Source organism: Schistocerca nitens, chromosome 8 (assembly GCF_023898315.1).
Source record: "Schistocerca nitens isolate TAMUIC-IGC-003100 chromosome 8, iqSchNite1.1, whole genome shotgun sequence".
Classification (NCBI taxonomy): Eukaryota; Metazoa; Arthropoda; class Insecta; order Orthoptera; family Acrididae; genus Schistocerca; species Schistocerca nitens.
In genome coordinates this window covers 51,784,648-51,803,629 of record NC_064621.1, presented here as the reverse complement: position 1 = coordinate 51,803,629, position 18,982 = coordinate 51,784,648, and the positions used below count along the sequence as shown (strand labels likewise).

The following is an 18,982-nucleotide window of genomic DNA, read 5'->3' as shown; positions in this document are numbered from 1 at the left end:
GGCCTCAATCTCCGCTAATTTCAAGTTGCTGCCACTCACACCTCACCTGTCATTCAACAACATCTTTGCCTCTGCACTTCTGCCTCGACTGACATCTCTGCCCAAACTCTTTGTCTTCAAATATGTCTGCTTGTGTCTGTATATGTGTGGATGGATATGTGTGTGTGCGCGAGTGTATACCCGTCCTTTTTTCCCCCTAAGGTAAGTCTTTCCGCTCCCGGGATTGGAATGACTCCTTACCCTCTCCCTTAAAACCCACATCCTTTCGTCTTTCCCTCTCCTTCCCTCTTTCCTGATGAGGCAACAGTTTGTTGCGAAAGCTTGAATTTTGTGTGTATGTTTGTGTTTGTTTGTGTGTCTGTCGACATGCCAGCGCTTTCGTTTGGTAAGTCACATCATCTTTGTTTTTAGATATGTTATTATGTAATTGGAGTCTCATGAAAGAAAATGTTGTTTGTGACAAATACGTGACGATGAAACAGATAATATTGCTTGAAATTCCTGAGTTGGATGTGTGTTAATGTAACATAATGGAGACTTAAAGAAAAAGAAATAAAATTAAGGTTAGAGAATGCTTTCACTATCAGGAAAGAACTAATGGTGTTGTAATTACCAGTGACACTTGAGACACCAGCGTATAACAGGAGTAGCACAACATTTCATTTGTGGGTAATACAGTGGGGACATGTTCTGGGTTATGACTGTCTTGGTTCTTACATATACAGCTATATTTTCTGGCATTTAATAATAGTGGTAATAATTTTCTTCAACATAAAATCCTCTCATATGATCCATAAAAAAAAAAAAAATTATTTTTCAGGCCATGTTATTCTCCTGAGTTCATAAAATAACAACATGGAAGCTTTTGGCTTCACAGTACATTTTGTATTTGCTAATATGGGATACTTTTAATCATGTTTACTAGTTTTTGTGATATTTTTGATCATGTTTACTATTTTTCTGATATTCCAGTCATATTAAATTCATTGCAGGTAAATAAATTTCATACTTCATAATATGAAACTGAATTGTTTCAACAGAAAAGAAAAGAAGCAGTTCATTTGTGAATTTAGTACTTGTTTATAGGTTCTATGAATATAATAATTTATTTTGCATAAAGGCATAGAGCCCTTCTAGTGAATGACATGAAATTTTAGTCAAAATTTGTGTAAGCTTGGCCTTTAATTAGGTAGTAGGAAGGGCTGTGACACATGTTAGGAAAGGAATGTTTGTTTTTGTGAACAATTTATGGTTTTGTGTTGAGTAATAATTTATAATTTCAATTTTAGGAGAACATAGTAAAACTTCAGATCCTGAATCTGGCTGTCAAGCTGTACCTCACTAATCCAAAACAGACTCGGCTGTTATTACAATATGTTCTGAGCTTAGCGAGGTACGACCAAAACTATGACATCAGGGATCGTGCAAGATTCTTGCGTCAGCTGGTTTTCCCTGGCAACGGAACAGAGCAGACTCGCTTATCAAAGCACGCTAAGAAAATATTTCTTGCAACTAAACCTGCTCCTGTTCTTGAATCTCGATTCAAAGGTGAGTGTTGTCAGAAGAGTCATAAGAACTGTGTATTGAATTTCCAAAATACAGATAGGAAATTTATGTCATTGGATACGATTCAGATTAGTAAACATTTATTTTATTCGTGAAGAATCAAGTCACCCAAGATCACTAGCAATTATTATTATTATTTCTTTCTTGTCTCAGACGTTATGTCTGGTTAAAAATGGAAGGTGACGCGGACCTTGATCAAGCGTGACTTCCTTTTAACTGTACGGTATATGTTACATTGCATTTAGGAACTTTCGGGTAATTGAACAAGTGTCAATAATTACAGTTTTCTGTACTTGTATATATAAGTTTGGATGTAGCTGTATTGCATTGATGTACTGGTGGATATTGTGTGGTATGACTCCTGTAGTTGATAGTATAATTGGTATAATGTCAACTTTATCCTGATGCCACATGTCCTTGACTTCCTCAGCCAGTTGGATGTATTTTTCAATTTTTTCTCCTGTTTTCTTTTGTATATTTGTTGTATTGGGTATGGATATTTCGATTAGTTGTGTTAATTTCTTCTTTTTATTGGTGAGTATGATGTCAGGTTTGTTATGTGGTGTTGTTTTATCTGTTATAATGGTTCTGTTCCAGTATAATTTGTATTCATCGTTCTCCAGTACATTTTGTGGTGCATACTTGTATGTGGGAACATGTTGTTTTATAAGTTTATGTTGTAAGGCAAGCTGTTGATGTATTATTTTTGCTACATTGTCATGTCTTCTGGGGTATTCTGTATTTGCTAGTATTGTACATCCACTTGTGATGTGATCTACTGTTTCTATTTGTTGTTTGCAAAGTCTGCATTTATCTGTTGTGGTATTGGGATCTTTAATAATATGCTTGCTGTAATATCTGGTGTTTATTGTTTGATTCTGTATTGCAATCATGAATCCTTCCATCTCACTGTATATATTGCCTTTTCTTAGCCATGTGTTGGATGCGTCTTGATCGATGTGTGGCTGTGTTAGATGATACGGGTGCTTGCCATGTAGTGTTTTCTTTTTCAAATTTACTTTCTTCGTATCTGTTGATGTTATGTGATCTAAAGGGTTGTAGAAGTGGTTATGAAATTGCAGTGGTGTAGCCGATGTATTTATATGAGTGATTGCTTTGTGTATTTTGCTAGTTTCTGCTCGTTTTATAAAGAATTTTCTGAAATTGTCTACCTGTCCATAATGTAGGTTTTTTATGTCGATAAATCCGCTTCCTCCTTCCTTTCTGCTTAATGTGAATCTTTCAGTTGCTGAATGTATGTGATGTATTCTATATTTGTGGCATTGTGATCGTTTAAGTGTACTGAGTGCTTCTGGGTCTGTGTTACTCCATTTCACTACTCCAAATGAGTAGGTCAATATTGGTATAGCATAAGTATTTATAGCTTTTGTCTTGTTTCTTGCTGTCAATTCTGTTTTCAGTATTTTTGTTAGTCTTTGTCTATATTTTTCTTTTAGTTCTTCTTTAATATTTGTATTATCTATTCCTATTTTTTGTCTGTATCCTAGATATTTATAGGCATCTGTTTTTTCCATCGCTTCTATGCAGTCGCTGTGGTTATCCAATATGTAATCTTCTTGTTTAGTGTGTTTTCCCTAGACTATGCTATTTTTCTTACATTTGTCTGTTCCAAAAGCCATACTTATATCATTGCTGAATACTTCTGTTATCTTTAGTAATTGGTTGAGTTGTTGATTTGTTGCTGCCAGTAGTTTTAGATCACCCATGTATAGCAGATGTGTGATTTTGTGTGGGTATGTTCCAGTAATATTGTATCCATAATTTGTATTATTTAGCATGTTGGATAGTGGGTTCAGAGCAAGGCAGAACCAGAAAGGACTTAATGAGTCTCCTTGGTATATTCCACGCTTAATCTGTATTGGCTGTGATGTGATATTATTTGAATTTGTTTGGATATTAAGTGTGGTTTTCCAATTTTTCATTACTATGTTTAGGAACTGTATCAGTTTAGGATCTACTTTGTATATTTCCAATATTTGTAGTAACCATGAGTGGGGTACACTATCAAAAGCTTTTTGGTAATCAATGTATGCGTAGTGTAGCGACCTTTGTTTAGTTTTAGCTTGATATGTCACCTCTGCATCTATTATCAGTTGCTCTTTACATCCTCGTGCTCCTTTGCAACAGCCTTTTTGTTCTTCATTTATAATTTTGTTCTGTGTCGTATGTGTCATTAATATCTGTGTAATGACTGAAGTTGATATTTTGTATATTGTTGGTAGGCATGTTGTGGGGCGATATTTAGCTGGGTTTGCTGTGTCTGCTTGATCTTTAGGTGTCAGATAAGTTATTCCTTGTGTAAGTGTATCAGGGAATGTGTGTTGTTGTTGTGGTCTTCAGTCCTGAGACTGGTTTGATGCAGCTCTCCATGCTACTCTATCCTGTGCAAGCTTTTTCATCTCCCAGTACCTACTGCAACCTACATCCTTCTGAATCTGCTTAGTGTATTCATCTCTTGGTCTCCCTCTACGATTTTTACCCTCCACGCTGCCCTCCAATACTAAATTGGTGATCCCTTGATGCCTCAGAACATGTCCTACCAACTGATCCCTTCTTCTGGTCAAGTTGTGCCACAAACTTCTCTTCTCCCCAATCCTATTCAATACTTCCTCATTAGTTATGTGATCTACTCATCTAATCTTCAGCATTCTTCTGTAGCACCACATTTCGAAAGCTTCTATTCTCTTCTTGTCCAAACTATTTATCGTCCATGTTTCACTTCCATACATGGCTACACTCCATACAAATACTTTCAGAAATGACTTCCTGACACTTAAATCTATACTCGATGTTAACAAATTTCTCTTCTTCAGAAACGCTTTCCTTGCCATTGCCAGTCTACATTTTATATCCTCTCTACTTTGACCATCATCAGTTATTTTGCTCCCCAAATAGCAAAACTCCTTTACTACTTTAAGTGTCTCATTTCCTAATCTAATTCTCTCAGCATCACCCGACTTAATTCGATTACATTCCATTATCCTTGTTTTGCTTTTGTTGATGTTCATCTTATATCCTCCTTTCAAGACACTGTCCATTTCGTTCAACTGCTCTTCGAAGTCCTTTGCTGTCTCTGACAGAATTACAATGTCATCAGCGAACCTCAACATTTTTATTTCTTCTCCATGAATTTTAATACCTACTCCGAATTTTTCTTTTGTTTCCTGTACTGCTTGCTCAATATACAGATTGAACAACATCGGGGAGAGGCTACAACCCTGTCTTACTCCCTTCCCAACCACTGCTTCCCTTTCATGTCCCTCGACTCTTATAACTGCATCTGGTTTCTGTACAAATTGTAAATAGCCTTTCGCTCCCTGTATTTTACCCCTGCCACCTTTAGAATTTGAAAGAGAGTATTCCAGTCAACATTGTCAAAAGCTTTCTCTAAGTCTACAAATGCTACAAACGTAGGTTTGCCTTTCCTTAATCTTTCTTCTAAGATAAGTCGTAAGGTCAGTATTGCCTCACGTGTTCCAGTGTTTCTACGGAATCCAAACTGATCTTCCCCGAGGTTGGCTTCTACTAATTTTTCCATTCGTCTGTAAAGAATTCGTGTTATTATTTTGCAGCTGTGACTTATTAAACTGATAGTTCGGTAATTTTTACATCTGTCAACACATGCTTTCTTTGGGATTGGGATTATTATATTCTTCTTGAAGTCTGAGGGTATTTTGCCTGTTTCATACATCTTGCTCACCAGATGGTAGAGTTTTGTTAGGACTGGCTCTCCCAAGGCCGTCAGTAGTTCCAATGGAATGTTGTCTACTCCGGGGGCCTTGTTTCGACTCAGGTCTTTCAGTGCTCTGTCAAACTCTTCACGCAGTATCATATCTCCCATTTCATCTTCATCTACATCCTCTTCCATTTCCATAAAATTGTCTTCAAGTACATCGCCCTTGTATAGACCCTCTATATACTCCTTCCACCTTTCTGCTTTCCCTTCTTTGCTTAGAACTGGGTTTCCATCTGAGCTCTTGATATTCATACAAGTGGTTCTCTTATCTCCAATGGTCTCTTTAATTTTCCTGTAGCAGTATCTATCTTACCCCTAGTGAGATAGGCGTCTACATCCTTACATTTGTCCTCTAGCCATCCCTGCTTAGCCATTTTGCACTTCCTGTCGATCTCATTTTTGAGACGTTTGTATTCCTTTTTGCCTGCTTCATTTACTGCATTTTTATATTTTCTCCTTTCATCATTAAATTCAATATTTCTTCTGTTACCCAAGGATTTCTACTAGCCCTCGTCTTTTTACGTACTTGATCCTCTGCTGCCTTCGCTACTTCATCCCTCAAAGCTACCCATTCATCTTCTACTGTAGTTCTTTCCCCCATTCCTGTCAATTGTTCCCTTATGCTCTCCCTGAAACTCTCTACAACCTCTGGTTCTTTCAGTTTATCCAGGTCCCATCTCCTTCAATTCCCACCTTTTTGCAGTTTCTTCAGTTTTAATCTACAGGTCATAACCAATAGATTGTGGTCAGAGTCCACATCTGCCCCTGGAAATGTCTTACAATTTAAAACCTGGTTCCTAAATCTCTGTCTTACCATTATATAATCTATCTGATACCTTTTAGTATCTCCAGGGTTCTTCCATGTATACAACCTTCTTTCATGATTCTTAAACCAAGTGTTAGCTATGATTATGTTGTGCTCTGTGCAAAATTCTACCAGGCGGCTTCCTCTTTCATTTCTTAGCCCCAATCCATATTCACCTACTATGTTTCCTTCTCTCCCTTTTCCTACACTCGAATTCCAGTCACCCATGACTATTAAATTTTCGTCTCCCTTCACTATCTGAATAATTTCTTTTATTTCATCATACATTTCTTCAATTTCTTCGTCATCTGCAGAGCTAGTTGGCATATAAATTTGCAATACTGTAGTAGGTGTGGGCTTCGTATCTATCTTGGCCACAATAATGCGTTCACTATGCTGTTTGTAGTAGCTTACCCGCATTCCTATTTTCCTATTCATTATTAAACCTACTCCTGCATTACCCCTATTTGATTTTGTGTTTATAACCCTGTAGTCACCTGACCAGAAGTCTTGTTCCTCCTGCCACCGAACTTCACTAATTCCCACTATATCTAACTTCAACCTATCCATTTCCCTTTTTAAATTTTCTAACCTACCTGCCCGATTAAGGGATCTGACATTCCACGCTCCGATCCGTAGAACGCCAGTTTTCTTTCTCCTGATAACGACATCTTCTTGAGTAGTCCCCGCCCGGAGATCCGAATGGGGGACTATTTTACCTCCGGAATATTTTACCCAAGAGGACGCCATCATCATTTAATCATACAGTAAAGCTGCATGTCCTCGGGAAAAATTACGTCTGTAGTTTCCCCTTGCTTTCAGCCATTCGCAGTACCATCACAGCAAGGCCGTTTTGGTTATTGTTACAAGGCCACATCAATCAATCATCCAGACTGTTGCCATTGCAACTACTGAAAAGGCTGCTGCCCCTTTCAGGAACCACACGTTTGTCTGGCCTCTCAACAGATACCCCTCCGTTGTGGTTGCACCTACGGTACGGCTATCTGTATCGCTGAGGCACGCAAGCCTCCCCACCAACGGCAAGGTCCATGGTTCATGGGGAGGGGGGGGGGGGGATGTGTATGGGTCTGCAATGTAACTGTTACATAATTTAGTTAGATGTGAATGTGTTGAGGTGAATTTCTTTAGCCAGAAATTTGCTATTTTATCTTTTCCAGGGGCTTTCCAATTGTGAGTAGAATTAATTGCTTGGGTGACTTCATGTTGCAAAATTATCACTTCAGGCATTTGTGGTATCATCTTGTACGTATCTGTTTCTGCTTGTATCCACCGTGCACGCCTGTTATGTTGTACCGGGTTTGACCATATGTTGCTCCAGAAGTGTTCCATGTCTGTTATGTTTGGTGGATTGTCTATTTTAATGTGTGTGTTATCTGTTGTCTGGTAAAATTTCTTTTGGTTTGTGTTGAATGTTTGGTTTTGTTTCCTTCTATTTTCACTTTTTTTGTATCTTCTGAGTCGTTTGGCTAATGCTTGTAATTTCTGCTTCTTTTCATCTAATTGCTCTATCACTTCTTGTTGTGAGATTTTACCTAACCTTTTTCGTTGTTGTTGGTTTTTTTTTTTTCTGACTTTTCATTTCTTATAAATTGTGTTAGCTGTCCGCTGTCTTTTCTCAGTTTTTCTATTCTGATCTGTAGCCTGTGTTGCCATGCTGGTTTTGTGGGTTTCTTCTGTGTGTTGGTTGGTTCTGATCTCTGCCTAGTGTGTATATTTAGTGTAGTGAGTGCTCCTATATAAACCAGTAGTTGTAACTCTTCCATAGTTGTGTTTTCATTTATTTTGTTGTGTATGATTGTGTTGATAGTTTTTATTGTTGTTTCGACTTGTGGGTTATTTGGCGGTCTATGCAAGAATGGTCTAATGTCTGTATTCGTGTCTTTGTATTCTATATATGTCAGCTGAAATTTTTCTTCTATATCTAACATGTGTGTCACTTCGTGTTCTATTTATGCTTGTTCTGGTGGCTGTGTTAAGATTTCGTTTTCCTCTGACTGTTTAATTGATGCGTGTTGTTCTTTGTTTGTTTGCTCTGGGATGTTTGAGTCCATTACTGTATTTTCTTCTTCTTCTGATTGCACATTATTTTGTTCCAGTATTTGTTGAACTTGTTGTTTGATGTTTTCTAATTCTGACTGGGGTATCCTGTTATTTTTTATTATTACACAGATCTGATCAGCTAGCCGTTGTTCTGTTAAAAATTTTAATTCTGGGTATCTGGTGATAAATGTTGTGTATACTTGTGATCTGTATCCAGTTGTGTTGGTTCCTAGATTTGTTGCTTGGTAATAACAGACCATGAGGTGTCGATTAACTTCATCTGACCATCCCATCCTCTGTCTTTGTTTTCCTTCTAGGGTGGTTGCAGGAAGCATATCCTGCAAAACACCTCTATTTGGATTTGAATCATTTTCCAGTTGGCTAGCAGTGTCGTTACCATTGTGGGCGGGCATAGGATTCAAGCGTCGTCCCCGACCATGACGGCGCTTGTCCGAGGCTTCTTTAGTTCTATCCTGAACCAACTAATCACACTACAAGGGGGGTTAGCCCTATTAGTGGTTTGTTCTTTTCGTCGCCTTTTACGACTGGCAGAACATACCGGAGGCCTATTCTTTTCCCGGGCCTCCACGGGGATTATTATTATTATTATTATTATTATTATTATGGGTTTCAACACATCTATGCTGTTATCATCAGATCTTGTCACAATACTGGATGTTACATAGTGATGGTGCGTCAAATAAAATGTGGCAGGGAATATCAGCATGCCGCAAATAGAGTAATACCCAATTAAAATATACAACATGTTGTGCTGATGTACAAACATACACTAATTGCTTGATGCCACAATGATGTCGAGTGAGTAGTATATGCTGGGACATTAGCACATGTTGTATGTTTTGATTGTGTGTTACTTTATTTGTGACATGCTGATGCTCCCTGTCACATGATGTTTGATACAGTGTCACTATGTGACTTTCAGTACAGTCATGTACAACTAATAATCTTACAAGATCTGATGATAACATAGATCTGTCAAAATTGGTCTTACTAATAAAAAGAATTGCTAGTGGTGTTGGCTAACACGATTCTTCAAGAATAGTATAACTTTCATATCACCCCCAAATTGACGCAATGTCACACATTCACTGATTAGCCATAACATGTGACCACTGAGCTACTGTTGATATAAACCTGTCCAGGCAATAACAGCGTCACCTGGAATTTGATCAAGGGCATATCGTAATGGCCTGGAGGCTTGGCATGAGCATGTTGGACACTGCATGACTTGTCAGGTGTTCGAGGGATGCTGTTATGAGTGTTTCTGACATGTGGCAAAGCCAAGGTGAAAACACATCCAGACATTGTGGGGTTGGGCAACCACCCCTCATTACAGATGTTGGACATCGTAGGCTGGGCAGACTGGTAAAAACAGGCGGCGAACTGTGGCAGACCTAACATCAGTCTTTTAAGCTGAGCAGATTACAAATGTGTCCAGAAACACAGTGCAAAAACGCTCCTAATGGTGGGCCTCCGCAGCCAGTGACTGATGCATGTGCAAATACTAACACCACAACATCGGCAACTACAACTGAAATGGGCACGTGACCATCGGCTCTGGATGTAGGCACAGTGGCAGAGCATTACATGGTCTGATGAATCCTGATACGTTCTTCATCATGCTGATGGGAGCACGCGAATCTGTTGTCTTCCAGGGGAACTGCTCCATGACACCTGTACTGTGGGACAGAGACAAGCTGGCGGCATTCACACACACACACACACACACACACACACACACACACACACACACACACACACACACAAGTACTGTCTCCAGCTGTTGTGGCCAGAAACCCATTTTACAATATGTGCCTGTTGAGCATAAGGTGTTCTTGTAGTGGGTAACATGGAAGTGACTGTGTTTCTTCCTACAGCTGCTCTTTTAAATGTATGGCTCTCAGGTCTTCCGCCAAATTGTGTTGTAAATCCCACATTATTTCCTTGATATAGCTACTTGACATTGTCAGGCACTGGTTACTGCTGTGAAGTAGCAGCTGCCAGTGTGCACCCTGTGATTGTCTTCTTATTGTGGCTTTGTTAGAAAGTTCTGTGTCTGTGATCAGATTGCTTCCAGATTGTTGATTTGTAGTTTGTCCAGACCCGCTGTTGGGAGCTGAGCTGCGGCCTTCCATGCACGTGCCAGGTCACCAGTGCTGCTGAAAAGCTTGGTGGACAGCCAAAACTAAATTGGTAGCTAAGTGTATCTTCCAATATGTTGCAGTGTGTCATAGGAAATTCCCTATATGCTACGAGTGAATTCTCTTCAAAGCTCTCTAGGCTGCTGCTCTCTCAAATTATCATGAACAAAATCAAGGATTCGAGGCGCACTGATTTAATCCAAGTATTCCTTGACCATTCGAACTGAATACCACTTTCAAATTTATTAACATCGATTTCAGAACAAGTGCCTACAGGATTGGTATAGGTAGACCTGTCCTGCAGCCCATTTTTTCCTCAAAAACAATTATGAGAATGATGCCTAAAAGGTGTTGTGGATGTGTAGATAGGCAAGTCTTCCTTCCAGCTTTACCCTATTGTCACACGGTACACATGTATTTCACCGCGCATCATTAGCCAGGGTGGTGTATTCTCCTGTGGACTGGGATGTGACCGTCATCCATAGTATGTTTTCCCCATTGCGCTTTAACCAAAGAATGATACACGAAGTGAAACATTCCAATTTGGATCCCCCCCTCCTCCCCGCAAATAAACCATCACAATTTTCAACCAAAATATGCTTCTCTCTAAATGTACCCATATCTTGTGCAGTTGTGTAAAGAAGTCATGGCTTTACATACGGTGAAGGTACCATTCAGAAGGATTTTTCTAGACAGCTGTTGCGTGCTCTTTTCCTGTGCCAGATTGTAAGTCAGGCATGTCCTGATGTTGCTCGGGTCCACAATTTGAAAGGACCACAGGAAGTTTGTCTACCATATTGTGTTTGTGCTGAAAGTAATTTACCGTCCGTATGCATGAGAGCAGCCTACAGTTTCTTACCCTTACATTGGTTCTTGATTAAAGTAATGCTGTAACTACCAAATTTGTTTGTGGGCCACTTCATAGTTCACACATGAAGTTTGTGCTTGATTTGGCCACTAGAGGTCACCTTATCTGCTTGTATGACAATAGTTGGGTGTGCAGCCTGCTAGCTGCACCCTCCGTTAGAACAAATGACCATACAGGCCAGAGTGCGAGGTTCCGCCAGCCACTTGTGTCTTATCTGTTGTATGTACTTTGTCTCTCATGTTGAGTACAGTATTCGACTCCCCTTATTCCGTTTCAGTCATTGGTCCTTTGAGTTAATTTCCATGGAGGCAATGCTTAAATCTCTTCTCGTGTAATAGCAGGCAATGACAGTTACTATTCCCAGCTTAACAACTATGTTGGCACAACATGCAGGACTGCCAGCAACATACTCGCCACCGTTCCCTGCATAGAATGATGCAGCTTAAGACTGGGGTGTTTACAAAAAATGCCTGCGACGACATTTCCAGACCTAAACATATGCAAGACTCTTTTTGTTGTGGATCTCACCTCGTGTGTATCAGTTTTTGTGTCAGTTGTTGTCAGCTTGCCCCTTCAAGACTTTCTTTTGATCAGATGTCAGAGTTATCATGTTGTGTTTTACCACTGCCAAAAGCAGCCAAAACACCATACAGGGCATGGGTACTAGAACTGCATGGACTTAGTCATTGTTGTAATTTTGTGAAAAATGTTCATAAGGAATCCTATGCAGATCACATGGTTCAAGATACAATTAACGTCTTGTTCCTGATAGGAAAGTTTGAGAGTGAGCTCTACAGTGTGAAAATTGTATGCTTATGGAAGTATTAAACATAGCTTAGTCATTTGAAGTTTCACAGACTGCAAGAGTCAGATAGAAGCCTGGTCTGAAATATCAGGAATCAGTTCCTCTCATCCTGCCCGGCCATCAATCAGTTCCCAAGGGAGTGGAGAAGCTGTTGCGGCAGATCAACAGATGTTTCAGCATCATGTAGGCAATCCTCATTCATGATAACAACAGTCTGTGACACAACAGCAACAGCCATTGTGCCAATACTGTTTTATTGAACACGAGTGGATCGTGTGCCCCAATAGCTGGGCAACTTGTAATAGGTGCCATAAAAAGGGACACATTGCTTCTGTGTGTAACTCTTGTCTGAACCTGAGAGGGGATAAAATGAACATGGATGTGAACAGTGTGTCAACAGTGATAGTGTCTCCAAGCAAGTTATACATTGAAGTGTGTGTGTTTTAACAAACATTGGGAATGCAGGTGGACACGAGTGCAGCAGCAATATTAGTGAATTCTCAACTTTTATGAATGTGGGTTCTCTCCCTCTGGCTTCAGTGCCACAGAGGGTGGTGAGTTATAAAAAACAACAGATTACCATTCTTGAAGAGTTCTGCACTTCTAACTTACAAGGCTGGGTTTTGTTCATTGAAATTACTAGTTGTGGACAATGCTTACACTGAATATCTGTTTGGTTTTGATGCTTTTAAACTATTTTGGTTCTCCATTGTTGACAAAGTGCATTTGGTTTCTGATCAAGTTCCATATCAACAGTTACATGCTTTGTCCCAAATTTTCCTCTGTATTTTCTCCAGGACTGGGTTGTGCAACAGAATTTCGGGCTCATATTATGATGAAACAATCTGCTCGCTTCCATTTTTTCTGGGCCTGCCCAGCACCAGTAAGTTTGCAGGGTCAAGTAAAAACAGAATTAGATTGTCTTCAATCTCTTGATGTTATTTGACATATTTCTTTCCATGAATGGTCAGTGCCAGTGCTAACAGTAAAAAAATCTACACGTAAATAATGCCTTTGTGGTGGTTTTAAAAAAACAGTTAATGCACTGTCAATAATTTATACCTTTCCCTTACCACACCCTGATGACTTGTTAGCAGAATTATTAGGGGTCAGTAGTTTTCAAAGACTGACTTAGCAGATGCATGTTTATAGCTGCCACTAGTTATCAATACAGTATTTGGGCTTTATCAGTACCAGTGTTTGCCTTTCAGTGTGGCAAGTGTACCAGCTATTTTTCAGTGCCTTTTAAAGCAACTTATTGCCTCTGTTTCCAGACTGCATCAACTGTTTAGATGACATCATAGTGTCTGGTGCCTCTATTTGCAGAACCTTCATGCTCTATTTTCTGTTTTACAGTCTGCAGGGTTAAAGTGCAATCTGGGCAAGATACAGTTTTTTTTTTTCCATTTCTTATTTATTTGGGTTTTGAAGTGTCACATGCTGGGATTAAACCATTGCACCGGCATATTGATGTCATTGCTGCATTGCCACATGCCACATCCCACACCTTTCGAGGAATTACAAGAGTTTTTATGCAAAATTGCATACTACCACAAATTCGTACTGGATGCTGCTACTGTGCCACAATCACTCCATACGTTATTACGTAAAAAAAAGTTCGTTTCCAATGGTCTCCAGCTTGTGACGGGGCAATCAAGTTATTGAAATCTAAGCTGCAGTTGGTCCCTTGTTTGGTTACTTTTGAGCTATGCCAGCACTTTGTGTTAGCCACAACACACCTTAGTTAAGCCTTTGCCCCATACTTCCTCATAAGTATGCATACGAATCAGAATGCTCTATTGAATATGCCTCTCAAACTTTAAATTCAGTGCTTCAGTGTTATTCTCAGATAGAGAAAGAACCTCTACCAATTGTGTATTCTCAAAAAAGGTTCACGTTTCTCTATATTGGTCCAAGTTTCACCGGATCACAACCACAAACCACTGATGTCTCATTTTAACCCATTTGGAATCCTTGCCAGACAAAGCCACTCATCTCTTACAGCAATGGGCTCTTTCCGTGTCGCAATGCAGCTGTAAGATACATTTTCAACCTATGGGCCAACATGCAGATGCTGACATCTTATCATGTTTGCCGATTGGTCTGGACCCAGAGTTTGAAAAAGAGGAATTACTTAGATTTCATGTGGATATGGAAGATCAAAATGTTGTTGATGGTTTTCCTATTACTAGCACTAAAATTGTCACTGCATTTCTCTTGTGCAACACAGCTGGCTAGACAAACCTGCAGGCTGCACTTCTGATCCTTAAAGGAATTATTTTTCATTCCTAAATCATCTTTCTGTTTGGGACAGAGTTCTGGTCTTAGCTACAGAGGACACCACTCCACAGGCTGAAGTTCTGCCCATCCTCCGGCATGAGGTTATGCATTTATTACATGTGTACCATTGGGGTGTGTCAAATACAAAAGTGTTAGCATGCAGATACGTTTTTTGGCCAGCCATTGATGGGAAAATAATGTGAGTGGTTGCAACTTGCCCACAGTGTGCCACCCTTCAGGCGGCCTCCATGCACCTTTTGTCACCGTGGCCATCTCCACAGTGGTCTTGGGAACAAATTCCCGTAGGTTTTGTGGATTTTTTTTTTTAAATTTCTACTAGCTTATTGTTATTGATACATATTATAAGTTTCCATATGTGGCACATTGTCAGTCTACTTATGTCAAAAATTTTTACAATGGAAGGTCTACTATATACATTAGGTATAAAAAAAATGGCCTACAGTTCATATTGCAAGAATTTGAAGATTTTTGTAAAAATGTGGTGTCTCCTCCTGATACTTGTTCTTTGCAGAAGCATTCGGTCAATTCAGAATCAATACCATTTCAGAAACATTTCATCCCTTGGTGTGAAAAACCCCATCTTAAAATGAAATATTACTTCCTTTACCCATGACAGCACTAAAGAGAGTATGTATATAGACAACATTTTACCCTTATATACCTACTTTAATGTCACATTTAACGTGGCAAATATCGTAAACTGTGCTCAATGGGCATCACATCTAGCAAATGGTCATAATAATGTTGCTCCGTTTTCCTAAGTGGATGAAATAAGTAAAAGTTTTTTGACTTCTGCATACCAGAATATAATTGGAAACAAATATTTCTGTTATCTCTTCTGTTTCATAATTTTATATTTCTGATTTACTGTTTTTCTTAGACCTTTTAACAGCATCCAGAATTTTATTGTGCAGCCTCTTTGCATTTTACTTGATGTTCATCTCTCTTGATGTCATTTATTTCAGTAATTCATTGTGCTATATTTCATATCACCATAACTGTTTTCTGTACCTTGCAGAGCGCGAGTGTCTTCAGCTAGGATCATTATCACACTATATCAATGCTCGGGCTCACGGGTACCATGATCTACCAGCCCATCCTGATGTAGCACCTCCATCAGAAGTGCGTGACGTCGAGCAGCCGCCAGTAACAAATACAGTACGTGCAAAGAAGGTGCATCCTGTTAAGAAGAAATCATTTTACTCGGACACAGAGCCCAGCTCTCAAGATGGTAAGCTGTTGAACATATAAACAAGATACATGTAATGTCAGTTTGATTTTCATTTTCTTCCATATGTTTATGCTTCATCAAGTGATGAACCGCCCATATAAATTAAGGTGCAGTACGCTGGCTTGGGAGATGGGACTACCGTATTTACTCGAATGTAAGCCGCACTCGAATCTAAGCCGCACCTGAAAAATGAGACTCGAAATAAAGGAAAAAAAATTTCCCGAATCTAAGCCGCACCTGAAATTTGAGACTCTAAATTCAAGGGGAGAGAAAAGTTTTAGGCCGCACCTCCAAATCGAAACAAAGTTGGTCCATTGTAATATGAGACACAATTTAGGTCGAATGAAAGACGATATAGGTACAGTAGTTTGGTTCGAGTCGTAAGCTTAGCAGTTAAGCTTTACCAGGTAGCCATTGCTATGCGTCAGGCGCTCCATCCGTATTTATACGGGTACCCTTCCTCTTTCACGTGCTTCGTCTGGTTTGAATAGATTGCTTATTTTGCTTTGATCTGATAAGTGCCGTTTTCTTTGTTATAGGTTTTGTCACTCTAAGCTGAAAATGCATTACTGTACTGTGTCATGCATTGTTTGTCGCATTTTGATAGTGCGTGTTTACGGCCTGTCGCCGCTTGCGGCATGACTTGCTTTTGTGCGCGCTATCGCTGCTTAAAAAAAAGAGGAATCGTCTCATTAGCGAAACAATGGCAAGAGACTGCTATTTGTTGTTACTTACACTGCTGCTTTCTTTGATAATGATCAACAAGAACCAAATAATAGACTGCGTATGATAGAACATGTTCTGAACGAGAGTTTAGCGAAAATTTTTCTCTGTTTGCAAATCTTTGCGGCCGCTTCTTTAGTACATCAAATTCTGCACAGAAATTAGTCATCTTACATTTAAAATCTAGTCAGTTGCCGTGCTTCATTTCTGACTGTATCAATATTAGGCATAAGAATAATACGAATATAAACATGACACGATACGATTATTCTTCCGCGTTTGCTGTTGTCTCACTCTAGTTTCGTAGTTTATTAGGCAGACAGGATTTAAATGAGATAGCAGCAAACACGAAAGAATACATAGCAAAATGTTTATATTCGTATTATTCTTATGGTGAAGAGAATAGTGCATGTGATTCACATTTCATCAGGTTCCTATTAGCAACCATCTCTTCTCACAGGTAGGAAAAAACTCGGAACGTAGAGTTGGCCATATTGACAAACATCCCTAACAGTCTTGCCAGTCGGATTTTCGTAGTACATTGAAATTCTGCTACATTCGAAGATGAACAATACGGAATTTGTATTTACTTCGTTGGATAATGTATGAAAATGCAGTGGTCGAAACTCGGGGCGGAGAAAAAAAAAAGCTCGTCTTCTACCTTTTTTTTTAATTTATTTACTGATGCAGAGGTTTTGGCGCCAGTATTTATCTTTGTGCCCACAAAGCATGCTTGTGTAGAGCTACATATATTCGACGGCAGAAGTTAGTTGTTGCGGCACCTACCAACATTTTTCAGAACTTCCGCTTGCTTTGCACTCGATTCTAAGCCGCAGGCGATTTTTTTGGATTACAAAAACCGGAAAAAAAGTGCGGCTTAGATTCGAGTAAATACGGTAAGCCAGGCATGCACACTGGATCAACATCCATTAGTATGGTACACACCAGTCAGCTAGAATGCATATTTTTTTGTCAGTGTGTCACACTTGTGTAAGTAAATGCCAGGCTCGTCTGTTAAAATATTGTGCATGTCAGGATAGTAGCAGGTGGGCATCCAGCGTGTTTTTCCTACACGTAAAATGATAAATGCCAGGATGTGGGGAAAAATGGGTTTTATTCCCAAGAACTGCCACTAAGGAACACTAAGATAATGAAAACTGGCCTTGGAGTGAGTCGCACGTGGTATGAAAAGAGCATTTCGCCCTCAATAGGCAGGACTGGTGGACACATCAAGGGAGCTGGCAGGCAAGCGAGCGACCCGCTGTTGCGGTTGCTACCTCGCCGACCCTCTTGCGTACCTCACGTGATGACACCCGGTCCTCCCACTGGCAGGTTTGTGGCAGAAAGTTGGTATCTCTCGCTCAGCAATACCGTTGTGGCATCCCTAGCTCAGCATAATAGCATGGGAGTCAGCCACAAGTACTGAGGAGTAGTTTACATAACTGCTCACGCCACTGCCTGAGACTAAGTTGAAATGATTGAAGTAGAACACAACAAAAAATTTTTACCATTGTTACCTGTTACCATGCACAATTCCTTCCCCCTTCCTTGAGAGCCGGTTACAGGTCTGTGATTGTTACAGTGTTTGACACTAATCACTCTTAACAACCAATTCAAAACAAAAAAAGTTTTTCTTTTGACGTACATGGAAGGTGACCAACATTTAGTGTTTTTTATTCAAAAAGGGGTCTTAAAACTAATGGAAGGATGAATTCTCATTTTAAAAAATTGGTCATGAAATATGCAATAGGGGCAGGGGGTACAGAGTTTGTGTTTTTACTTTACAATGTCATTATCCATTGGTGTCACTTGAGTCCTTCATAACTGGAAGTATTTGGTAATATAATGTCTTTTTCTACACACTTTGCAAAGCCATCAGAGTTGGTGCAGCAGCCGGTAGTCAACTGCATTTGTGGAACTGAGGCACTGGTGGGCGCACAGGTGGAGACCAGATGGGTTGCAGCCGAGCTGAAGTGCATTGTCACTTGAGCGCCATAATACGGACCTGGGGTCGAGATGGTTAGAGGGCCGGCTGGCTGAATGAAGGCGATTGATTACCAGTGACTGCAGCACTCGCAAGCGGAAATTGCATCAATGGAGGCTCAAGTGACTCACGATAAGCAGGGGGTACACTAACAATAAGAAATACATATGAATACAGAACAAGCTTTTAAAAGGTGTGATTGGCAATTATAGAAACCAAGAATCAAACGTTGTCATTACAAATAGTATGTATATTTTTACTCCTGAAATCTGAAAACTACTTTACCATAAACTATTTTTAACAAATTTGCTTGGAACTTGAGTAGATGGTTGTACAAAACTCTGTAGCGTAATTTATTGGGATGGTCATGCCTGTGAAGTAGTGTGACTCATCAGGCGTTATTCACTATATACACCGTCTGCCTTGGGTTCTGGTACAACCTGTGCTGGTGGCTCGCAGGATTTACAATAGCCATATTTATACCAAATCCATATAAAGAAGCCAATGACCACTCGATTGGAATAATTCTGTGTGTGTCATTCAGCAATTTGTGCAGTAGCACACGGAGTGATGGATGAACTCAGTTTCGTGACACCTGACAAGCAGCAAAGTCGTATTTCTATCCCTTAATGTCAGATATTCATTACCAAAGTGCAAAGTGTTGGATATCTCTGTTAGGCTTTACTTTCTGACGTGTTAGTAATGTACTTGGTGAATTA

The 18,982-nt window shown here is 39.7% G+C and overlaps 1 protein-coding gene across 1 annotated transcript in view; it reads left to right on the top strand.

Annotated features, from left to right (window-relative positions):
• Positions 1-18,982, top strand: part of LOC126198764 (AP-3 complex subunit beta-2) — a 264,029-nt gene that overhangs the window by 133,942 nt on the left and 111,105 nt on the right. The window contains exons 12-13 of the mRNA XM_049935322.1: positions 1,290-1,548; positions 15,344-15,556. Coding sequence (XP_049791279.1) covers positions 1,290-1,548; positions 15,344-15,556 — 472 coding nt within the window. The remainder of the gene's footprint in view (positions 1-1,289; positions 1,549-15,343; positions 15,557-18,982) is intronic.